The sequence below is a fragment of the Malurus melanocephalus genome, unplaced genomic scaffold (genome assembly GCF_030028575.1).
Source record: "Malurus melanocephalus ecotype Western Australia unplaced genomic scaffold, MMel_1.1 scaffold_28, whole genome shotgun sequence".
NCBI lineage: Eukaryota > Metazoa > Chordata > Aves > Passeriformes > Maluridae > Malurus > Malurus melanocephalus.
Window position 1 is genome coordinate 629638 of NW_026623260.1, and position 24932 is coordinate 654569.

At 49.7% G+C, this 24932-nt stretch overlaps 2 protein-coding genes across 2 annotated transcripts; both read right to left on the reverse strand.

Moving 5' to 3' along the window:
• Positions 1-38: 38 nt before the first annotated feature.
• LOC130589261 (cytochrome P450 4A4-like) lies at positions 39-7197 on the reverse strand. The gene is made up of 12 exons (XM_057390526.1): positions 6970-7197; positions 6178-6319; positions 5451-5495; positions 5238-5365; positions 4677-4801; positions 4431-4582; positions 4131-4237; positions 3772-3962; positions 3372-3505; positions 2873-2937; positions 2104-2186; positions 39-1030 (listed from the first exon to the last, which is right to left on the reverse strand). Exons 1-12 carry the CDS (start codon positions 7153-7155, stop codon positions 862-864), a joined length of 1527 nt encoding a protein of 508 aa, XP_057246509.1. The 5' UTR covers positions 7156-7197; the 3' UTR covers positions 39-861.
• A 6095-nt stretch (positions 7198-13292) lies between these two features.
• LOC130589262 (cytochrome P450 4B1-like) lies at positions 13293-24365 on the reverse strand. Its single transcript, XM_057390527.1, has 12 exons — positions 24096-24365; positions 20255-20399; positions 19568-19612; positions 18944-19071; positions 17344-17468; positions 17079-17230; positions 16502-16608; positions 15805-15995; positions 15139-15272; positions 14928-14992; positions 14660-14742; positions 13293-14013 (listed from the first exon to the last, which is right to left on the reverse strand). Exons 1-12 carry the CDS (start codon positions 24273-24275, stop codon positions 13845-13847), a joined length of 1524 nt encoding a protein of 507 aa, XP_057246510.1. The 5' UTR covers positions 24276-24365; the 3' UTR covers positions 13293-13844.
• Between the last annotated feature and the right edge of the window lie 567 nt (positions 24366-24932).

The window sequence follows — 24932 nt, forward strand, 5'->3', positions numbered from 1 at the left end:
GGAAAAGGCTCCTCAGGCTCAAAAGGGCACAACCATGGAAACAGCGTTTGTGGCTCATCAAAACACTGACATGGCTGCACCCTTGGGCACAGCCTTGCCACTGGCCTGCTGGGCCACCAAATGCAAAGGAAGCCCAAGCCATGCTTGGAGATCATCCCCACAAGGCTTTATTCTCATTTCAGGGTGGAGAACAAGGCTGATCACTGTTTCCAGTGTGCCAAGCGCTTCCTCCAGGTGTGGCACGTTCCTGTGCTGCTCCTGAGCACTCTCAGCTCAAGGAAGTTCAGGGCTGGGGCAGGAAAGAACCGCAGGGGTTTATGTCCATAATGATGGATGCAGTGCCAGCCCTGGGGATTATTTGTAGGGTGGTGGTGGGGATGCAATGGGGCTGCTGGAGGAGCCTGCCCAGCCCGGCACACCCAGCTGCAGGCAGGGAAGGGACCCTGWGCTGGGACAGCGCCCAGGATTTACACATCCATGCAAACCGTGCTGGGTGTGTTCACTGCCAAGCCCAGGTGGGGACCTGACAACAGGACAAAGCCATGGGCATGTGACAGAAATCCTGTCAGGGATTGTTTGAGGGCAGGTTGGACATGAGGAGATGAGCAGGACATGGAGGATGCSGGTGGAGGTGAAGGATGAGCCACAGCCATGGCATGGAACCCCCGAGCAGTGCTGCTCCCGTGCCAGGAGGGGCCCTGGACCTGCTGGGTTTGGTGTTTGTGGGCTCAGTGAACCCCCTGGACAGCGGCAGGACAGGGGTTAATGCAGGAGAGGACCATTGTGGGTCTGTTTGGTGCTCCCCTCTGAATCCTCTGGYTGGAGAGTGTCCCTTGGGAGAGCTCCTGGTGCTCTGTGGGATCAGTGGATCCTCCTCAGCTGCAGGTGAATCCCATTGCTGGACCTGAGCACGATCTGCTGTCTCATGATGGGAAGCTTGGACGGGTCTGGGAGGAGCTCGAAGCGCAGCAGAGTCAAGGCCAGAGCCACTTTCATCTCRTTCATGGCAAACTGCTGCCCAATGCAGTTCCTGGGGACAGGTGACAAATGCTCTGACTGCTGCCTTTGTCCCTSACCAACCCCCATCTTGGAGCTGCTGTGAGGACAGCACCACATCTTATCTACAAAGATTCACCCAGCTCTGTAGTGGGGTATTGCTAATATTCATTAATAAATATTGAAAAGAGATATGAGATTGAGAGAACAGGAAGTTCACTTCACCAGGAAGTGCAGGGAGAATGCAGCTARAAGCCCTTGATGCCTTTGGATTTCAGCTTCTGTATTTTTCATGTGTCTGTAACCCTGTCATTCTTTAGTGTATAACTCCATATTCCACATACAGTGCTGAGCWACTGTTCTCCCATTTTCAGATAAAACAATTTCTCTCTAGGCCCAAAACTCAAGGACACCTCACTGTCCCAGGTCTCAGGATATGTAGATAACAGTGAATTTGGGGGAGCAAACCTGGAGTAAATGACTTAATTACCTGAAACTGTAATTGTAGGATTAACCCCCAATATGCAAATGGACAAAACGTATAAAATGTGAAAAACCTGTAACCAATTGTCCATCTTGGGTGGGCTGTGACTGCCCTAAATGTRCCTGAAGACCCTTCAATAAATAACTGCTTTTTATTCTCTTAATTTTGTCTAACCTCTGTTTTAGGTAGCCAGATTTTAGGCATCACCCAGACACCTCCCAAAGGTTATTTCTGTCTCTGTGTGGTGATCCTCTTGCAAATTTCTGAGACCTCAGCGTCCTTCATGTGTCTGTTGACACAGCATGGGAACCACAGAGAGGTGTTCCCAGTGCAGGMAAGAGAAAATGTAAACATCTCCACAAAGCCACAAGAAAAATGTGTGAAATCCTACAGTGACCACAGAGCTTGGGGTGTGGGACGTGCCCTGGAGCTGACAGAGCATGGAAATCCTCTTATGGGAGATGCTGTAAAGGGGGATCCTGTTACGGAAAGCCTGCTTGAGTTGGCCAAGCCAGYTTGGCTCATGGAAACTGAGGGAGGATGAGCTTTAGGAACCTGACTCTGAGCTAGGCCTCTTGTGCAAGGCAGTCTGATGGGAAGGAGAGGGATAAAGGATCTCCCACCTGGATCCAGCAGAGAAAGGCAGGAAAGCGTGGGAGTGCCTCTGTGTGGAGTTCTCTGGAGAAAACCTCAGGGGATCAAAAACCTGTAGGAGCAACAAAGACTGTTGGTCAGTGTTTGRTCTGATATGAGCAGCACCAGATTCTTCCCTGGTCCCCAACTTAGGGCTGGATGTGGCCTCTGCTGCTCCTGGGGGAGCTGCAGGTGACAGTCATTGCTCTACAAAGTCACTGGTGGATCTTTCCCTTGGAGATGATCTCCAGGTCACCCATTACAATGCCCAGGATGCTGCAGGTRTTTTGTCATCTGTGGCAGCAATGGTCAAGTTGGACTCCCTCCTTTCCAGAGATGCCTGATTYTCTCTAGACAGCCACTAGAGAGAGGCAGCTGGGCACCTTCCTTTGAATTTTCCAGTTATTTCTTGAAACCTCTAAAATACCATCTTCAAATCGCTCACTTCCTGGAGGGTTTGGGACTTTTACCATTCTGAGATCTAAGTGAGTGCAGGGCAGCTGAAAGCAGTCAGAGCATCTCTGTGTCACCATGCACAAAGAGAGCCCATTGAGCAGCCTTTCCCAGGACTTTGTCACSTCCAAAGCCTTTGGGGTGTTTAGCACCCAAAGATTAAACTTTGCATTTAGATATGGACTGTTGGAATGACAAGGGAAAAGAAAAAACCATAGCAGGGAGGCACAGGATGCCTTGATCAAGGGAAATGGATGTCCTGAGCTCAGAGATCATCTTCCCTTTGTTGTTACAAATGTGAAATACCTCAGGGTGTTCCCAGACATCCCGGTTCCTGTGAATGGCAAATATGTTCAGTGCAACCAGGCAGCCTGTGAAAGAAAAGTGGGAAAAAGCTCATGACACCTCGGAGTGAAGATGTAGGAGAGATGTTTTTGGGTGCTCTCCCTCCCTGGGCTCTGCAGAGCTCCTGCAGCAGATCTGACAGGGWTCTCCTGAAAACCTCACACAAACAAAGCAATGGCCTCAGAGCTGGGTCCCTTTTTCATGTCAGAGCATCGCTTTGGCTTGGCCAGAACAACATTCCACAAGTCCCCTGTGAGCTCTGTGAACACCCCAGCACCCTGGAAYGTGTCCCTGGACTGTCTGGCCGTCCTTTCCATGCTCACTGTGGCAGCAAGCTGTGGTAGCTCCRTACAGCTACAGGAGAGAGAAATGGGGTGAGAGACCCTTCAGGGCCTCCACAAAGACTGAGGAGCCCTGCTTGTCGCAGACAAGAGCAGGAGGATGAACAAACCCAACAGACCTGCTGGCAAGCTGCGGCCATCAGGAAATGTGATGGGCTTGGAGAGCTGTCGGGACACCGAAGGAACCGGAGGGAACAGGCGCAGGCTCTCCTTGAGGCACATGGTGGTGTAGGTCATCTTCCCGAGGTCCTCCCTGAAAACAGACTTGCTGAGGGTGCACTCAATCCCTTTGACAATGTCACTGATGAAGATAAGAAGCAGTGCTGGCCCCAGTACGGATCCCTGACCTCTGCCCTCTGGGGATGCCACCTTCCAAAAATTCCTCAACCACCAAATAATCCATCCATCAAATCCATCTCTCCAATTGAGAGGGAAGGATGTTAGGGGAGGACTATATCAAAGGCCTTAAAGGGTAAATGGAAAGAAATCAAGATAAAGGAATAAGAAGCCCTAGCTCACCACTCAATGGTGTCCCTGTCCCCCAGGATGCCCTGGATCTCCTCCCTGCAGCGCTGCTGGTGCTCAGGGTGCAGTGACATGCAGTACARGAGCCAGGAGATGCCACTGGCYGTGGTATCRTGRCCCTCAAACATGAARGTGTCCACCTCAGCACGCAGGTCCTCATCGGACAGTCCAACTCCATTTGCATCCTAAGAAAGAGAGGAGCATATAATTCCTAAGCACACAGGTCTTTTATTTTTATAAGGTATAAAAGGTATGATTTGGGGTCTCTTGTGCTCCCCTTGTTGTGCTGATGCACCCTTGGAGGCACACAGGTGTGTTCTTTATCATTTTATATGATCATTTCAAACATTCACCTTGCTACAAAGAAGAATGTCCAGAAAATCCAGGTGCCTCTTCTTCTGGATCTTGTCAAGTTCTTCCTCATTGGAGAGCTGTGCTTTTCTTTCTTGTATTACCTTATCTGCACAGAGGGGTGATCAGTTACTCTGCCCCTCCAGAGCACCCCCCTGTACTTGACCTCTCGGTCATCAGCTGGACTCTGTTTAATGTGTAACCCTSTGGCCAGTCCATGCTGCAACCCTGCCCTGAGCCACTCCAGGGACAAGTGGGGGAGAGGTTCAGCTGGGAGACAGGGGAGAAAGGGGCAGCAATACCTGTRTGGGTGTGGGCCAGCTTGCAGGCATCCTGGAACTCACGGCCTTTGCGAGTCAGGTCGTAGAAGACATCCGTGATGGAAAAAGTCCGGATTCTATCACTCACAAGGAAGCTCAGGTCATAAACAGCTTTAATATAATAGTGGGTGTTGCTGTAAGGAGGCAGAGGATGGGGCTGGTGTTAGCAAAATGAGTSGTGAAACAGGAGCACAGGCTTTCCCAGGGTGTGGAAATTCAGGCACTGACCTCTGAGTCTGGCAGTCGGAATTAAAGCTGAAGGCACATTTCAGGATGCTGTCCAGTGTCATCAAGCTGACRTCTTGAAAGAGCTCCACTGACTTCCTCTCTGTGATCCTCTTGTCCCATTTATCCTGGAGATGGAGGGAGGGGCAAGGGAGGACAGGTTACCATCAGTGATCAGGGCATATTTTCCCATCCCTCTTCCCATATCTGCATTGCTAATTACTTCTTCTGCAAGCAGAGGCCTTAGTTCATAATATACTCTGGGAATCTAATCTAACTCTCCTGTGCACATCTTTTTYGAGGCATATCACATCAACCTGTGAAAGGATATTCCTGCAGTTGTTGATTTTATTGGCAAATAAAAGAAAGTTTAAGTGGTATGTCCAAAGGAGCACTGAGGGTGAAGGTGAAGGGAGCAATTTCAGAACTTCATAACTACTCCAAAAGTTAAGAAACTCTAGAAACTGTCTAAGTGCAGTCTCTCTCTCTCACTCATTCACAGATGTGATAATTTTCACTGTTTCACAGCTGGAAGGTACAAGTAGCAGGAGTGGGGATCCTTACCAGCATCACTTTGACTGAGTCTGACATCAGGGTCACGTAAGATTTCAGAACATCGTAATGAAAGGCTGGGGTGATCATCTTGCGGTGCTGGAACCATTTGCTTCCTTCCAAGACCAACAGCCCCTTCCCTGAAGGCACGATAAGCAAAAGCACTATCAGCTCCTGCAGGCTCTGGTCACAACTCTGACATCCTCACCCCTGCTTCTGACTTACCAATCCAGGGGAACACGAATCTGTAGGGTACGCTAGCCTTGGGATCTGTAAAACAGAACAGACATCAGAAATGTATAGATAACTAGTGAATTCCACCTAACAAAACAGAAAATTCGGGATAAATTGATGTTAGATTTCATCCTCTAAGTCACAAGGTGGAATTAATCTCATTTCAATATGTAAAATATTGTACTACTAGAGGCACAGTTCAAAAGTGGTCATCTGCAAACATTACCTCAGTGGACTTGAAAAAACAGAGAAGGTAGAACAAAAAAAATATGTGCAGAAAAGAAATGGCCATGTCAAATTCCAAAACTGAGAACAATGGTTGGGAGTTACTGGGGATGAACCACTCACAGGCATCCTGCTCCACAGAAGTGAGCAGAGAAGATTTAAGATGACCTCTGATAGCCATTGCCATGCCAACTTAACCGGGGTTTGCTGGGAAGCACAAATATTGTGGTGGTAGAAGCCAAAGAAGACAAAAAGGGAGATGTCAATGGAGATGGGAAACTGGAAGGAGCAGGCACATGGTCACTGTTTTGCACRAGAATACAAACTGCTCATGAAACCAGGGGCAAGGCTGGGAGTTTACGAGGAGGAGCAGCAGAGGGATTGCAACAGCTGTGAGGGAAGCTGGCAGAGGGGATGACTCCAAGCAAGTTTCCCATTATTTTCTTGGTAGGAAAGTGTCAAAGACTTCTCAAAAGCAGATGTAGAGACTCACCTGCTCGGCCCAGTATGCTTTTGGCATATTCAGGATGGTGGACAATTAGGGAAGGCAGGACTGGCCCAAACCATCTGGGAAAGGCATAGGGATATTCTTCTGCCCATGACACTAACTGAGGCAGTACGTTTTCAGAACGTATCTGCAATGAGAGTTAATTAATAAAGGGATTAATGAAGGCAGGAAAAGAGGGAGAGCAGAGGCTGAGCCACCTTAGGGCAGCCTGGTCTTGGGGCAATTTGGTGTTGCCCTTGGGAGCTACAGCTGGCATGGGCAATGCCTGGATGTGTGGTGGACAGGCCAGGAGGACCGAGGCTGCCACACCCCTGGTCTCTGATTTCATCAGTGCAAGGTGGGCATGCAGTGTGAAAGCAAAACATCTCCACTCTAGAATGATGAAAATGGCTGCATTAAAACACCCTATTTTTATGGCCATGTCTTCTTCAGTGGCTGTAGGGCAAGACACTCCTACAGGTAGACGGTTTCATGCAGCAAAGAGATGTTTTATGGCTGCTCATATTTAAATAACTTCATGGAAGTCCCATAACTCTATGTTTAAGGACACAGTTGAAAAAAGCATGATTGTTTTTTTCCCAAATGATGCACATCTCACATCCAGGCACMCTCTCCTCCTGCCCTGCAGGAGCCTTGGCACTCCCTGTGCAGACATCCCCTCCTGTAGGAAGGGACAGGACCAGGGGACATCACACCCCATCCAATCCTTCTCATCCTGACTGATMCCTTGCACAGCTGGGACAAACCCGCCCTGGCTGAGCCCAGCTCACTCCTTACCAAGTGATTGTGGCCATGGAGCCAGTGTTTCGGGGGCCCAGGGAATGCCTCCAGAGCTTYGATGAGTTTCTTCCTCTCCTGGTAGAACTGGAGCACCTTCAGCAGCACAAAGATGACACCAAGCAGCACAGACAGCTGCAGGACGATAGCAGAAGGTCTGACTATGTTATCCAGCAGAGACACCATGCTGGTCCGGGATGCCTGGCACTGCCTTCTCCTGCCTGTTTCTTCCCTGTTCCTCTCACTCCTGAGCCAGATGGGGAGCTCAGTGCAGGTAAAAATCCTCTCTCTCCTCTTCTGCTGGAGCTGAGCCTGGTAAGGTGGCGCTGAGAGCAATTTATAGCTGCTGGAACATCACAGCAAACACTGCGTCAGCTCAGCCGGGCTGCCCGTGMTCCCACTCACCCTTTGACCGGCTTTCTGCAGCCTGTGCCTGCAACCTGGATAACAAACAGCCTCTGAACATTTCCTGCTTTCTCTGAACTCCCAGCAGCGCTGCCACACACACTCCCAGTCCTCCATGCCCAGGTGGAGGAAGGCAAAGGAGGAAGGAGGTGAGAGATAGCCAGGCTGGGGYTCCAGCTGTGCTATCCTCAGAGAGTTCAGGAATGGAAATCACTCATCTGCCCACGAGAAGTGAGGAACACAGAGGAGGATCTCACTCTTCTCAGGGGGTGTGCTGGATGGATTCAGCCACCTCCATCTGTACAAGAGTGCTCTGTGTGGCTGCAGCATCACCCAGCTCTGCTGGGCTGTAATTGAGAGAAGGGACCCCGACAGCACACAAGGGATGTGGCCCTGCTCCCCAAGGGCTCCTTCCACAGCCCAGCCAGGACACAAAACTGCTGCTGTCCAGAGGAATCATCATGGTCTGTAGATGACACAGGGAGAGGAAAAGCTGCAGAGCAGTAAAAGGAGCTGCAGCAAGGTTAGGGCACATGATGGGGAGGTGTGATGGAAGGTCATGTTCCTACACCAGTCCTGGTGAGCCCTCTTTCCTCTGCCCACATGGCATCTCACCTCCTCCAAAAAAAGGCTCTGCAGCACTGCATTAACCTCTCCAATGCAGTGCTTGGCTGGGGCCCAGGTAGCACCCTCCTAGGAATCCCTGTGCAGATCCAACTCATCATCTGGACTCACATCCCATAAGCACCGAAGCTTGGAATGGCAATGTGGAGTTGGTGAGATCTTGGGCTGCCTTGTGTGGGTGACTCCCAGGCACATTGCAAAGAGGATGAGTCCCCAGATGGGCTGAAATCACTTCCCATTTGCACACTGGGATATGACAAGAATTAAATCTGTTATCAGCTGTGGGGACTGATAGTCTGATAGGCTGCAACAAACAGCGACTGCTGGACTTTGTGCGTGCTTCTCCTCAATATAACACACTTCTGAGATAAAGGACTTCTGATGTTGGGGCAGTTTCCTTTAGTTTTTGGTCCAAAATATGCCATGTCCCACATTTTCTGCTTGTAGAGTGATTTTGTTTAAAGAAAGCACAGTTTATCTGATGTTCATTGTCATTGCCCTGGTAGGCACCACACGGAGCGGCGTTACCTTTTCACACACTTGGCCATCTTCATGAAAAYGAGTGTCTCTCATTGTGCTGAGACAGCTGGATCTGTGTGAAAGTTCAGAGGAGAGCTAAAGGTTGATCTTTAAAGGCAGAAGGCTGCAATCTGTCAGGTCTGGCAATTTTTAGGGAAGGCTTTGTCTGCAGCCAGAGCACAAGGGACACAGTTTGCCATGACAAACTCTGCTGTGAAGACCTGCAGCACATCCAYAAATCTAATGATGATGTGTAATTGGGCTCCTTACAAGGTCTGCACAAGGAGAGCAGAGAGGTCTGAGGGCTGAGCCTTTCTTTAGTGCCAATGGAGCTGTTTGGAAGCTCCTGTGGCACCTATCCAATCACCAGACCAATCTGGATTTGGCTGGCACCTTTCAGCAATCACATAAATTACAAAAATTACTAAATTCACCCAAAATTTACTAAAATCACCCTAAAAAGTAACGCATAAATACTCCCAAAACCACAGGTGGAGGGGCCTGGCCAGTGGATGGAGTTTCTGGTGCAGTCACAGATGAAACTTCTATAACAACTGAGAAATTCTCTGTAGTGACAGAGTCCCTGGACAGTGGGTTTGACCATGAATAGGGTCAATTTTTACCAAACTGGTTCCCTTATAGTTATAAAATAACCAGTAACAAGTGCTGAGCACAAAGACAAGGGATACAGTTTGTCCTGAAGGTCAAGTGAGAATGTCAAGTGCTGAGTGATATGGAGGGAATATAGGGGATAGAGTGGATAAACCCACATTTATGGGGATTTGGGGCAAAAGTCTGACTTTGGGTGATAGCAAAACTGGGTGCTTCATCCAGCCTCTGCATTCTGTATTTCACTGGTGGAGGGGAGAGAAAAGCCTTTCCCTCTCTCCTGTATTTCAGAGTTTTCRCAGCAAGAGGGGTCATGAACACTCACACCCTGGGGAAGAAAACTCAGGGGTTTTTGAAGGGGAAGAAACCACRAAAGTTGCAAAGGGAAAGTGAAGTTGCTGCAGAGCTGCAAGTGGAGAAAAATTAAAAGGGACAGCACTGTTTGATCATTATTAGGGCCTGGGACAAGGCCAGAACATCTGTCAGCACCAGGAGAATTTACAGCCCTGGTGCTGGAGGGGTCCAGAAGATCTCAGCATGAAAAAGCAGGTACAAGGGTCTCCTGGTGGCCACAGCAGTCTGGGGAGGCTGGCAGGGGGAACAGAAGCTTGGCTTGACCTTTGGGGCATTTGAGGCTGGAGAAACYGCAGCTGGGTGTTAAAGAACACTTGGAATTTTGTCAAACATTTGCAGAGAGCCCCTGGAGGCTTGGCTCGATGCTGTGRATGTCCATGTGATGGCAGTGGGGCCACAACAGGTCAGGCCATCAACACAAAAGCCCACTTACACTGAATAATTTCCATCCCATACCACAACCATGGACACAGCAGGCTGTGGAATTTGCTTTCTGGGTTTTGGGAATTTCTCCACTTGCTTTGGACACCTAAGCAGAAGCAGGGGAGGATCTTCCTCACTGTTGTCATTCATTGAAGAAGAACTGGTTTACTGAGCAGGTGAAATTTAGGTGGCAMAGGGGTATTTTGCCCCAGAGCATGACCTTGCAGCAGCTGCTTTCCCTGGTTGTGCCTGTGTTTATTCAGAGAGGAAGGAGAGTCCAGGCCCATCTGTCCCTGTGTGTTCCTGCAGCACTCYGTGCTGACAGATGAAATGTAGCGGTAATGCCAAAAAAAATAATACCATTTCAAGCTCCCAAACACATGATAGATGAGAAAATCGTGGCAAGAGCCCAGCAAGTGTTGCAGAGCAATGCCAGCTGCCTGGATCCCATCTGATCCACATGTCTCGAGGGTAAATGTGTATCTGGAAGCATTCAATGCAGCTGTATCACAAATATGTCACAATACTTATTTAATTTACAGGGCTGCTTCCAGTGTAAAATTTCCAGTGGAAATTGCTGACATCTGACAGTGAATTTGCCTGGAGAGCAGTGTGGGTTCTGTGCAGGGACTGCATTCCTGGTGCTGTGAGCCAGCTGCTCTCCCTGCTGGTGCTGTCGCTTCCCAAGTGCAGCATCTGAAAAAGTGTCACCACCAAACTGAGACAGGCAGACACCCCTCATGGGACCAGGATGTGGCTACACAGTGTCTGTGGGGAAAGGAATAACTGTGGGAGTCACGGCATCTTTGCTATGCCCCAGTGAGAGAAATCCAAGATGTTTTAAACTGAAAACAAGACTTACCCTCGTTGCACCTCACACAGCCCCTCCCATGAGCTCTTGTTAAAGTAGTGATCTAAAGGTCTGAACRAGGCAGTCCAAGGTCAACCCATCATCTTTGCAATTACCCTTTCTGCAGAAASTAGGGAAGGATTAAAGAATGAGGTGAGCTCTGCAGCTCGCCCTTGACTGTCTTTATTGCTGTGAGCAATACATTCCATGTGACCTGTTCTTTTTATTATTACCATCTCTCTAATACCTAGGAAGGGAAAGGTAATGGGGGGGATTGCTCTCAGGAATCACAGCAGAGGACAGCTCACTAGTGTCCTCYGGTGTACCAGCTCTCATAACTTTATCAGCTTAAGAAAAWAAAATAATACTTAAAAAAAGAGGAAATCTGGAAAGATCTGACTCACTCTGGCACTGGGGCACAGTAGATCCAGTAGCCTTGCTGCAGTTTCAGCTCAGCTCTCCAGCTCAGAAGCAGGACAGCCACAGAAGATGTGTGAGGCAGGATGTGAGATGCTGCAGGATGTGGGATGATGCAGGATATGAGATGTGGGATGTGGGATGCAGGATGTGGGATGCAGGCTGGCTGGCCTGGTGTGCAGCGCTGGCCAAGGTGGCTCAGGGAAATGGGGAGCTGGGCTGCTGTGTAGGGTGTTATCTGGGAGGGTGTGCCTCCAGCTCCTGGCCTTGGAGGGATTTGTGAGCAGATCTGAGGCTGGGTTTGGGTGGCTCTGCTCCCTTCTCATGCAGAGAAGCCACAAGCACAGCACAGAGAGGATGGTGAGAATGCTGCAGAGCATCTTTCCTTTTCCTCCTCAGGGATGAAGAAGCATATTTTAATGAATCCTACAAGTCATGAGGGGAACAGTGACTGGATAGGATGAAGAAGGAGCAGTCAGGCTTTTCCATCCCAGGGCCAGGAGCATTCCTGTGTTGGACGATCCAGCTGGGGAAGCAGCAGTGCAGCTTTTCCTGTACCCCCAGTTCAGTCCACCCACAAAAAATAGATCAGAGGTTACCTGCCCCAGCTATACACCACACCCATCACCTCCTCTGGGCTTTTGGAGCATGCAGTCAAACCAGCTACCAGCTCCTAAAACCTCTGAAAATGCASATTACCCAGACAACCTGTGTCAGGGCTTTAGAATTAGGCAGTGCTTGATGCTGTATAACCTTCATCTATCTAAATGCAATTTAGCAGTTGCCATTTATTTACATGAGGACTGTTATGCCAAGTTCCCCTCGTCTGATATCCTTTAACCTACTCTTTCAGTGGGTCCATCATGGTTTCAGCCTTTGCTCTGGCTCATTAGGTGTTCTTGCTTTAATATTTCACACTGGAATGCCAAGGTTCATCCACTCCTCTTTAGATGGCATTTTTTTCAAATCTTGCCTTTAAAAGAAAATTGCATCCAATATGGAGATGTACATCATTTGCTTCAGGTAATTTCAGCTATTTTGATTAAAAATTTTCTCATTTTGCACTTTAGAGTATGTAAGCTTGGAGTAGATGTAGTTGCTTTTATACATAAATCTCCAAACAGGGTTGAAGGACACAGTCTCATTTCATCTGGTGAAGAAGCAAGTGAAAAATTTCTGAGAAATATTTGTATTTATGCATTTAAGTATGATGCTTGCTCTGATTGCCAACAGCAGAATATTATTGATTCATATTACCTTTTCTGTATTTCCCTACAGAATACCCACTGGTAAGATTGCTGCCCATCAGCCATTTCCTCCCTTGCTTTTGTGCAATACCTCTGCCTGCTCTTGTGCTTATGGACTCACATCCCATTCACTGCAGCAGTTCTTCAATTTATGGTTTTGTATCCTGACGTGGCCCTCCGAAGAGCTTCTGGGTGTCTCACRGTTTCATAACTTTTTACATTTTGAAAAGCACACTCTATCTCTCTCCATTGCATAATTCTGATTTCAGCTCCAGAGCTGCACCTCGTGCCCGAAGAGGGGACAGGCAGCTGGAGCAAGTGGATTTTCTCCTGGGTTATCCCAGCACATCCCTGCAAAMCAGCCTCTGCAGGTGGGAGCTGTAKGAAGCCAGCTGCTGTCTTACTGCACAGCAGCCTTCTCTCAGTCCTGGAACTGCAGTTGACATCACTGTGATGGGGACTGCAACAGCAGCTTTTGGGATTTCACACTTTGATGTGTGATATTCTATCCCAATAATGATTCSTGCAGAGGCAGAGGACAGCTCAYTAATGTYCTYCRGTGTACCAACTCTCATAACTTTAYCAGCTWAAGAAAATCAAATAATACTAAAAAAAAGAGAGAAACCACCCACCTCAACTCACTTTCTAACTATCAGAATTTTGACTGAATGTTGCTTATTGCCCCCCTGTTAAAGACTTGCCCGTGGAAGGATGTGGTGGCTGTGGCTTGAGACCCACAGGCAGTTTTCTGGCCTGTCCAGGTTTGTCTCTTGCTGCTCATGGGCTTCCCCTCCATCTTCCATTTCTAAAGGGGTTTTACAATGCATTTGTGACGAAGCAGGCAAGCACCAGCCATACAAACAACACAGCCACTGTTGCAGGAAAAATTATTCRTTTATTAAGACAAAAATTGCAGAGTATTTTGCAGTTTGGGAAGAATTTCAGAGCCCAAACTGGAATCAGTGCTTACAATGAAACAGAGACCCACTGAGTGTGAGAACTGACACAGAGGTCTGCCACAGGCTGTCCCCACTGCAGGAGGAGGGCTGACCTCTAGGCACTGAGGAAGGTGCTGACGACGGAGCAGGGCTGGAAATGGTCACAAATTTGGCCAGGACACAAGTGTGAAGGCAGGATTTGGTAAGAAGGAAGCTGGCAGGACCTGCAGATGTTCCAGGCAAGCCCTTATGGCAGTGCAAGGGGACAGACAGCATGGCCATGCCCAGCTGCTCYGAGATCAGTGCCCTGGAGCAGACGGCAGTGGGTCTGTGCAAGATCACCCTGAAAAGGGCTTTCAGCTGGCGGATGAAGCACAGAAATTGAGATTCCTCATCCCCAAATCCTGCCCTGCATTTCTGCCCCAGAGAAACGCTGTCCCGTCATCTGCTTGGTCCCTCCCTCTGGTGAAGGCAGGAAGATTTCCAGCATCAGCGGATTTTCTTTAAATAGAGGTGAATCCCGTTCTTGGAGCGAAGGATGATCCGAGTTATTTTGAGGGGAGGCCTGGCGGGGTCGGGCAAGAGCTCGAAGCGCCGCAGGGTCAGAGCCAGTGCCACCTTCATCTCATTCATGGCAAACTGCTGCCCRATGCAATTCCTGCAGGGAAACGGAGCAGCTCAGCCAATTCCATCCCAGGGATGGGCACAGCAAATCCCCACAGCCCATCCCAGTCCTCCCACACCAGCACACAACCTCCCCTAGCAGTTCAGGGGGCCCAGGCTGTGCTTTGGGCAGCAAAACCAGGGGCATGGGCTGAGCAGGGGGAATTTAGAGGAACATTGGGAGCCCATGAATGCGTGTTCAATGAGCATGGAGGAGGAGGGAGATGGGGAAGCCAAAGGAGAGGCCAGCAGGGATGAGGTGGTGGATCTCCAAACAGTCTGCAAGCTGTTTGCCTTGAAGGAGTGAGAACAGGGAAGGATTGGGAGGAGGAGAGAAGGGGGAATTAAAGGGCAGGAGGGTGGGATGGGGTCTTTGCATCAAGGAGAGGAGGAGAGCAGGCAAGCTCAGGATGTTGCAGGCTCCCCACAGGATGCCAGCAGGATGCTCCACAGCTTTGGGACCCAGTTCCCTGACCCCAGAAGGGGCTCAGCAATGCTGCCTTCTCATTTTGTTTGCTGATATCAGAACCTCTTTGCAGCACAGTTGGTTTATCCTCATTTAACTCTTCAACTATTCAATGCTGCAGGACTGCAGATGGTGGTCTCTGCCCACTACTCCTCCAGTGTTCAATTCCCTTTACCTCGTTCCAGCAGAAAAAGGCAGAAAGGCATGAGAGTGCCTGCCAGAGACATTCTCCGAGGAAAAACGCAAAGGGTCGAACACCTGGAAATGAAGAATATGCAGCAAGAAAAAGTAATTATTTAAGGAAAACAGTATCTTCAGAAATGTGGCACCCCTCAAATTATGAACCCCACAGGAAAGAGAATTCTCTCCTGATAACAGGCAAAGGGGACATGGGAAGACATCATAAAGGGGAAGAATTATTAGAGGAGCAAAAGAAAACTCACCAGAGGATCTTTCCACACTAAAGGGTTTCTGTGAATGAGGTATATGCTTATGGCAGTGATGGTGCCTGGAAAACAATTGAGGAGGAGAAAAGGGCTCAGTGGCAGAGAAAGAAGCCAACATCAGCACAGCCCTGCCTGAACATCTGTGCCAGCGAGGATGCAGCTGGTGCCTGGAGCACGGCTCTGTGAGGCAGGAATGGGATTGACAGACCTTCGGGCAAAGTGCGTCCATCRGGGAAGGTGACGGGCTTGCTGAGCTGCCGGCCCACCCCGGGCACGGGCGGGTACAGGCGCAGGCTCTCCTTGATGCACATGGTGCTGTAGGTCATCTTGCCCAGGTCCTCCCTGTCGGGACAGGCAGGATGAGCCCCCGCTCCCCTCACTGCCAGGGCTGGGAGATCCCTTCACCCACAGCCATCAGCCCGTGAGCAATTCCCCTGCAGCAGGCAGTGTGAGCAGAGGGAGCCACAGTGTCCAGCCACAGGCTGTTGGAGGCTGGGCACGCCAGGACACCTCTGAACAACCTCTGAACAACCTTTGAAACAACCTCTGAACAAGCTCTGAACAACCTCTGAACAAGCTCTGAACAAGCTCAAGTGCAAAGTGACAGCGAAAGAGGAAAAGCTGTGACTGTAATTTCCCGCAGTGAGAAAACAGGAGAGAGCAAAGAGCAATGCTGTGGCCCAGGGTTTGGTATGGCACCCAGAATGTCCCTTCCAGGGGGGCAGACTGAGCGGAAGGATCTGCTCCATCCCATGAAKTCCCTGTGCATGCAGCAACCTTCAGCAACCCAGCTTTTGGGCCTCGAAGACTTTGCTCACTTAGAAATGGCAGCAATAGGAAAAAGGTTACCAGCAGAGGAACTGAGCAGCCTTACCACTGAATTGTCTCCCTGTCCCCCAGGATGCCCTGGATCTCCTCCCTGCAGCGCTGCTGGTGCTCAGGGTGGATGGCCAGGCAGTACAGGAGCCAGGAGATGCCACTGGCTGTTGTGTCGTGGCCCTCAAACATGAAGGTGTCCACCTCGGCACGCAGGTCCTCGTCAGACAGGGCAGCTCCATTCTCATCCTAACAGCCCAGAGACACTCTCAGTGCCATATAGATATAAAATTTATATAGATGTTACAGTAACACACACACACACATATAAATATGAAAATGTATAAATATCCCAGTAGAGGGCATTATATTCTTTCAGTTACTGCAAAAGGGGCGTGATGATCCTGTGGGMTACATATAAACAAAATCAGTGTTTGTTTACTCTGGATTCAGGGCCTCTTTCTCTTCACTTTTAAATCTCTTTATGCCCCCCATATTAAACCATCAGGACTATGACATCCCTGTGAATGTTGTATACCCAAAAAGACACTGCCAACCTTTCAGCAATGGRAAATTGGATCACCTTGGCTCCTCTTCAACTGAGCAGGACTAGGTTAAATTTTTTTAAATGGCTTGTGCAGTCCTGAGGGTCTCTGGTGGTTCATTGCACCCCTGCAAAGTCTGACTGGCTGTTTGCAGGGGTGCCCTACCACACACACACACACACACACACACACAGACTCCTTGCCACTCACTTTGGCACACAGCAGAATGTCCAAGAAGTCCAAGTGTCTCTTCTTCTGGATCTTTTCAAATTCCCGTTCATCTCGAAGGGATTCCTTTCGCTCCTGGATGACCTTGTCTGGGGGAGAAAGGRTTAAAGTCCATGAAGCATTTAATTGTGCTTCTGTATTCCAGACACCTCAGCTTTTGCAGCAGCACAGCAGCAAAAGCCACGGATATTGCCACCTTTTCCTGAAAACTTCTTTGTCCACCATGGACCTCTCAGTCTATTTTACACACCCCTTGTGCATTAAAATCACACSTGSCTYGGAAAAKAARAYAATTCCTTGCATTGRTGYTGCCTGCAGCACCCATCTCTGGTCYCACCASTCYCTGGCCATTTTACAGGAGTGTTTCCAGAGAGGAATTCCTCCATCAGTCCAGTTTAATAACCCAAGAGCTGTGAGATTCCTTTGCCTCAAGCCTAGATCAGACCACTACTGATGCTCTGCTTGGATCCCAGCCCTGAGCCTCTGRCCAGGATCGCTGCACAGGCAAGAAGACTACTTTTGTCCAAAGTTTTAGGAAGAGCCTGACAGCAGGGAATACCTGTGTGGTCATGAGCAAGCCTGCAGGCCTTCCTGAACYGAAATCCATGGGGGCTGAGCCAGTAGATGATGTCATTGTGGTAGGGGAAGATGCGGAGGCGCTGGTGCACCATGTGGCACAGGTCATAGACAGCCTGGATGTAGGTGTTTTTCCTGGGGAGAGGGGAATAGGGGAAGTGAGTTTGGGGGCACTGTGACAAGCAATTTGCCCATTTCCCTTCTGAGCTGCAAACTTCCTGACAGGGTTTGGGGCAGGCAGCACTGACCTGTTGGTCTGGCAGTTGCTGTGACARCTGAAGGCACATTTCATGATGCTATCCAGAGTCATCAAGCTGACGTGCTCGAAGAGCTCCACWGGCTTCCCATCTGCAGTCAGCTTTTCCCATTTATCCTAGAGCACAAGGGAGACAGGAAAGAGAAGGCAAGGGTCAGTTCTGCACGATCTGCAGTCACTTTCTGGTGAAATGAGTGCCCAGATAGAGATACATCTCAGAGAAATGGGAAAAAAGGGGATCTCTTAGTTGCCATCAAAATCATAGAGAAAAACCATGAGAGGGTGGTTAATACAAGGCAGCTGCTGTTCTTGGGTCCTGTGGGTGGTGAGCCCTGCTTCACCCTATCCTGAGGCAAGGGCACCCTGGAGAAGCGCAGAACAGGAGCATTCCTGGGTGATGGGGAGTTACCTAAGTCTTTCTTAGGATGCAGGGTGTTTTCTGTAYAGGAGCAGTATATGCTGGCACTGGGCTGCACTGGGTCTGTTCTTGAACACATATAAGCTTGGAGCCCAAGATGCAAACTTTGGACTGACATTTTTTTCTCTGAGCCAGTGTGTTTTCCCAGCATGTCATACAGGAGCTCTTGCTGAACTCTCATCCCTAGAGAAATTATAAATCCCATTTCTCTTCCTAAGCACACACGAAGTGATGTTGAATCCTCCGTCCCCTCATGGCTGTAAGGAACCAGTGGACTTCAAAACTGAGAAAGGGAGGAGAGAGAGGAGCACGGTCACGTCTGAGCTCCCACAGTGCCAAACCAGGCTCACAGGGACAGATGCGTGTCCGTAGCACATACAACCATTGCCACCTGGTGGCCCAGGCTCCCACAACTTTTCCCATTGGTGCTTGCGTTGCGCACGAGGAATTCCAAATTCCCAGGCCCTCGTAAGCATTGGAAAAGCTTCTCCAGCCCCCGGCTCCTGGCTGCTCCCTGGGCCAGTAGGAGCGATCCAGGATCCGTTTGAAGCTGCCGGGGAGTGAGAGAGGTGAAGAAGGGATAGATCCAGCACTCAGACTCCTGGCTGCTCACATGCACAAAGCCTGGTGCCCTTCCCCTGTAATTCCTACTGGTTTCCATCCTGCCCAGCACCAGTGGAAGGAAGAACAGTGCATTTGCAGAGTTTGTGAGGCATGCAGGGATTGCAATCCAGTCATGGGTATATGGACAGCAAATAATACCCTTTAACCTTCGGTCACAGTGTAGGTCTGCTCCAACCTTTATTTTTTTGGGATTTATAGTGAACCTTTATTCACTTCAATTCTTCATTTAGAGAAATAGCTTATAAGAAGTTGCTGTTGGAGCTGAGATCATGCACAGTTTGGGGACAGCAGTAACACTGATCCTKAAATCTCACAGATCCCAAGGCAATACCAGAGACATCATCACTGCAGGGAAGCTCAACCTGCTCATCCCTTCCAAGGGATGCTCATCCCTTCAAAGGCAGGGATTTGGGGAGACTCTGAAAGATTGACCAACAGGACACAGCATGTCCTTACAATGACCAGGTAAAGAAAACCCAGCATTTRCCTCCTAACCAGACAGGATGGGGAAAAGAAAATGGGGCAGAGACAGGAGCATCCCGAGTCCTACCAGCATCACGTTAGTGGAGTCTGCCATCAGGCCCACGTATGGCTTCAGGACATCGTAATGAAACCCTGGAGTCAGSAGTTTTCGGTGTTGGTGCCACTTGGGCCCATGTAGGATCAGCAACCCGTTCCCTGGGGAGACACAGGCAAGGCATGGTTTGGTGAGCACAACCAGGCTGCTTTCACCTGCCTGCAGACACAGGATTCAATCTGCTGTCTGAGCTGCTGCCAGAGGGCACTTCCAAAAGCTGCCATCAGTTCCAGGGTTCCCAGAGCTAAGCAAAGCCCGCTCAGTGAAACGGCACAATGGTCATCAAGAAACACCAAATGTGCTAGAGCAGAGARGTTCAGAACAGCAGATGTATTTTTCACCAGTTCTCCATGAATCTAAGCTTCTCTCATCATCACCTTTTGCTATCCACATGTAAGTGGTTCTCGTTGTACATACGTCTGAACTCTCCTTCAAAATAAACAGAACTACTTGGCAACTTTTTCAATAAATGTAAYGATTTCAGGAAGCTTTTAGCAATAGCTCCATTAAGGAACAAGTACAATGTTGTTTATTTACAGCATGGTTTTGACTAACTTCAGAATCATTCCTGGTAGGCAAAGCCCTGAGAATACATACCAATCCATGGGACAAGGTGTTTATAGCTCAAGTTATCCTTGGGATCTGTAAGAAAATAAAATTATAAATGTTTCAATAGAATGAACCCATTTGTTTGCAGCTGAAAGCTCCCTCTCACTTTTAGTTGGGTATGAAGCAAAATCGGTGGCATCCGTGCAGAACCCCCAGTATTTCACAACAAAAAAACCTCTGCTAGCTAGCTCTGCTAGCTCAATAAACACATATAAAAGCAGATGCCCACACTGGAAAAAACAAGAATAACGCTAGTCCAAAGTCTGAGCAGTGTGATAAATGATTAAGCCTCTCAGACACCACAACTCAGCACCTTTTCTTCTTGATGCAYTGAAGATATTTCTCTGCAGTAGGGGCCAGAGCTCCAAGCTGAGAGAAAACATCCCAGGTGTCTCCTCCTTGCTGGGATCAGACACTGAGCAGTTAACTTTTCAAGGAGCACTTGAGGAAATCTGATTTTCCAGCAATGGATTTGGAGTCAGGTCAGCCCGGCACCTTATGCCTGAAGCACCCAGGGCACAGCAAGAAAGAAGGGTATCTCTCTRTGCCTTTAGGTGATTTTTTTACAACAAAACCTCTCTGTGAAACCCTGCCTTGCCTTGTAAATTTTGAGGCTGGCATGGGAAATCTGCAGGCTACGGTTGCTGCTCCACAGCTGAAAACATAATCTCTCACCTCCTCTGCCCAAGAGAATCTTGACATAGTCGGGATTTGTGACAACCAGGAATGCTGAGAAACTCCCAAACCACACAGGGTGAGCATGTGGGTACTTCTGTGTCCAGAGCTCTGCCTTGTCCAGCACYTCTTCCTCCTTGAGAAACTATTTGTGGAGAAGTGAAAAGAGAAAGAATACATAGACTTGGAAAGAAAAGAAAAATCTACCAATACACTATCTTAAAAGTTCAAGGTCTTTCTGATCACAAAACCACATAAGGACAAACAAGATGTTCCTCTGTGTTTGCAGAGCATGGGGAGTAGAGATGTTTGCYACTTTTAAAGCTCATATAAAATAATCCTTCCTTATCACTTTATCTTAAGATAAAGAACATCCTTGGGCACTGGTATCCTCCAGACATTTAGGTGAAGGCCAGTGTCCAGGCAAAACTCAACAGAACGAGTCCAAAGTCACYAATGGACTGCACAGCACAGGGAATGCTGGTTAATAACATTGCATTAAGAATTCACTGATTTCCCAGAGTTGAATTTTATAGGCAATGAAGAGCTGGTGATCACAGARGGATTTATCTCCAGCCCTTGGAAGCTGCAATCTGAGGAGCAGCATGAGAACCAGTGTTCATATCAACAATGGCAGGTTCACTCCAAAGTGATCACTGCTTTGTTGCTTTTAAGTTATGTACAGGAAATAGATAAAGAACACGTGGAAAGATTGGTGGAAAGATCCACAGTCACAGGCAGAGGAAAAAAAAATCACAGAGAAAAAAACATGTAAGAATTCTTTTTTCTTTGAACAGAAACTACTCTGAGCCAATATGCAGGGGGAAGGATTTCGGTGAGCTAGGTCTGACATAGCTGCTGCTGCTTTGACTTGAAGCTTGAAGATTAATTAAATCAGCGTACTGGTGCAGAAATCAGCCTCAAAGTCACCTTACTGACTGTATGAAGTGAGCATTTGCTCAGTTGCTTTAGTGCTGAGTTAGCTCAGCTCAACTTTTAGCCTGGCTGGTGTTTCTCAACCCAGGATGTGGCTCATGTTCAGATAATCACCCACATCAAATAATCAGCCACGTGTGGGTTGTCTCGGARAGGATATTCAGGAGTCATGGGGTGTCCATCAGGGGACTGCACAGGCCATGTGGGGGCATGTCCAGGTTCAGCTCMAAGGCTGAGCTCCCCCTTCCTCATGAGCTGGGGGGGGTGTCTGCAGCCCATCTTTTGTGTCTCCCACATTCCAGAGAATGATTGACTACATCCAGCTATTACAGAAAGCTCACCTTCAACCTTCCCTCACTCAAGTTCAAGATTTTGAGCTTAGTACTCTGATTTTACAGATCAAGTTTTGGGGCAAAAGGAGGCAGCCCTCTTCACCACCCACCCCTTCGTCAAAGCCATCAGAAGCAAGGCTTGGCATGGTGCCTTTAGCCAAGTGACATTTGAACTTGTGAAAGCCCCTTTGATACAGCTATTTGTGCTTTTCCTGTCATGAATCACAGAAAGCATAAATGGAAGTAACTGGGAGATGCTGAGCAAGTCTCGCTGGCAGAAGTCCTAATGGCTTTGCATCCAACTTTGTTTTGAAGTACCAGCCTTGGCTTGTGCTATCAAGAACCATCCCTGCGCTGGCAGAGGGCTGAATGTGTTTATTTGAGAGGAGAGATTACACTCAGGGTGAGTAACCTGCTGTACCAAGCTCTCCTGGAGCAGAGGGTGTAAAGTTCTATGAGCTGCAGAGGAATAGAAAGCTCCCACTCCTGAATCAGGGTCCAGCTACCAAGCTCGACATGAAAGACTATTTCTTCTAGTCTTTCCTCCCCTGGGGGCTTGAAAAGAAAAGTATAACCACCACTTCARTCTAAGAAAGAAAGGTAATTGCCTGATCTTATGCTGAAATGCAAGTTTTGAAATGGATCCAACACTAAAAGCATTTGGGAAGTGGCTTAAGGGCAGTTTTAATGACTACAGACTGATAGCAAATGAAAGAGAAAACACAGGAGCTGAAATCTGAGCGTGAGGCTGTGCTGTGTGCAGCCACAGCCAGGCTGGCTCCTCCCCACACCGAGCAGGAGTGGGCAAAGGGCTGCCGAGGGACCGAGACCCTCCCTGCACCACCTCCCACCAACCCCGGCCTTGGGAAAGTCAATTTGGACAGCTCAAGGCTGCCACTCTGGGTTTTAACTAAGCYGTGCTGCTGCAGTGAGACTGAACAGCTCCACACAGCCTCTTCCTGATGTTTAAATATCATTTCTACTGAGTGATTTGGATAAGCAGAGACTAATACCCAGACTATGCTTTAAAACAAGTGATATATTCTCCCAGGAGATCTACCCAGAGCATGCCAAATATATATGAAATTCTAAACTGGCCTGGATCAAAACTGGCAAATAATCAGTTAAATCAACAGAACAGGAAATGTCAGCGCTCTCCCTGACAGCTCACAGGTTCCCCTCGAGGTGTTTGCAAACTTTGTATTCAGTGTGCGCCCAGAGCATTGCCGGTTTCTTTGCTGGCTCGATGAACTGGTATGCTTTGGGGAATTCAGCAGCATTAATCAGCAAATGATTAAATCTTYGAGAAAGAAATTCTCCAAAAAGCATTGTCTGAGGTAAAAATTTAGCCAYGAGCAACCTAGTCATGATGACAGCGAGTGATTGGCACAAAAGGTTAAATCCCCTTCCAGGACAAAYAGTCACAACTAACAGGAGAACATACCTTATTTAATTGCAGTTTTAAAGTCTAACTGGCAGTGTAACAAAGCCCTGAACTGGCCCATCTTCATGCTTACATTGCCAAAAGACTGCTTGTCCCGTCCAGCACAAACTGGCGCTGCCACAGCACTGAGACAAGCCCTGGGAGGTCTCTTCCTAACTTCCCAGACAATTTTCAGGATGCCAGTTATTTAATGTGCCACAAATTTGGCCACGGCGGGACATCAGCAGAGCCCAGCAGAGGGCAAGGAGATTTTAAGCGTCCTTAAGCATGTATGGAAAAGCCTTTTGCATCAGGCAAGCTCAGTTACTCGTAGTGAAGCTGCTGATGAGTTGCCATAATCTGTTTGCCAAGGCAGCCATGACGATCTGTGTGGGCAAATGCATACCTCGGGGAATAGTCATCCTTGCCACCCACCCTCACCCCTCTGGTGGTGACCAGAACAAGGCTTGCCTGTGTACGTGGGTTTTGTTACTCATGACCTTAATGCAAATGTAAGAAGATCCGCGGTCCCTGCGCTGGATGCAATGCCTGTGATGTGTTTTGCGGCTCAAACGTGCCCACAATAATCAGCGTCTGGTTGACCTGGCCGTGAGGCCGATGCAAGCTGGCAGGGGAGAGAAAATGCCCCTGGATGCCGGGAGCAGCGAGCATCTGCTCAKCATCTCAGCAGCTCAGCGCCGCAGGGAGAGCTGCAGCGGCCCTGCCCTGGCTTTCCGAGAGCAGAGAGGTGACAGAGGAGCCTGTCCCGGGACAGAGCAGGGCGGCTCTGCTGCCTCCAGCACCAATACCCACTCGCACCCCGCAATGACCTTGCCCACGCCACGCTGTATTACCGCTTTCTTTACTTGCGAGCCAGCCACCACCCTTTTCYATCGTGCATTCTGCAGCAGCCTGTAAGGGCTTTGCGTGAGCCACGCTCTCTCCAAGCATCACACACAGGGAAAGCACACTGGTCCGGCTGAGGAAAGGGATACATGCCCACCTCTCACCCAGCCCGCGGACTGGGAGCAGCAATTCTCCTGGGCCACAAGGACAAGTCCCTCCAGCATCATTCCCACACGCCCCTCAGGAAAACTGTTCCCCGCACTCCCCCTCGCTCCCGGCRGCGCAGACCCGGCTTCTCCCCCACCTCGTGGACGTGGCCCAAGAGCCAGTGGGTCGGGTGCCCGGGGAAGTCGGCCAGCGCCCGGAGCAGCTCCCGCCGCCGGTGGAACAGCTGGATGGCTTTCAGCAGCACGCAGGTCAGGCAGAACACGGCGGCCAGGTGCAGCACCCTGGAGACATCCACGCCCAGCCACAGGAGCTTCATGGTCCCGGGGAGAGCCGCCGGCGGCTGCCTCCGGTGTCCCGCAGCGCCCCGGCGGCACCGGCAGCGGCAGCCAATGCGGGGCGGAGGGGCAGGTCCAGAGTCCGAGCGGCTGCCAAATCACGGCAGCGCTTGTTGGGAGGGAAGGGAAAGRAAGGGAAGGAGAGCATCCCGCGGGAACGCTCCGCTCGCCTCCGCACCTGCCGCCCGCCCCGAGTCCCCGCCGCCGGCACMGCCTGGCCCTGCGCCGGGACCGCAGGCTGAGGAGAGAGGGAWAGACCGTACCCTGGGATTCCTCCTCCCGAAGTGCTCATCACACACTCCTGCCTYACGAGGTTCTACCCTCATTTCCACCCATTCCCATCCCGCATCCCGGCTGACAGCTCCTGCCCTCCTTCCCCGTCTCCCTCCCCGCTGCCGGCACCGTGCGCCGCATCCCAGCGCCGACCGGGACAGCATCTCCCGGCAGGCGGGGCATCCCGCACCGCACCGGGCTGGCGATGCTGGGTGCCAGCCGAGGGCTGGGTACTGTGGCAACTTTGGCACGGCTTTGGCACGGCTTGGTGGCAAGCAGAGGGCAGGCAGCTGCCGGGTACCACCGCTTCCCTGCCACCGCTGTCTCAGCGAGCAGCAGCCCCCTCTAAGCCTGGTGGGCGAGGG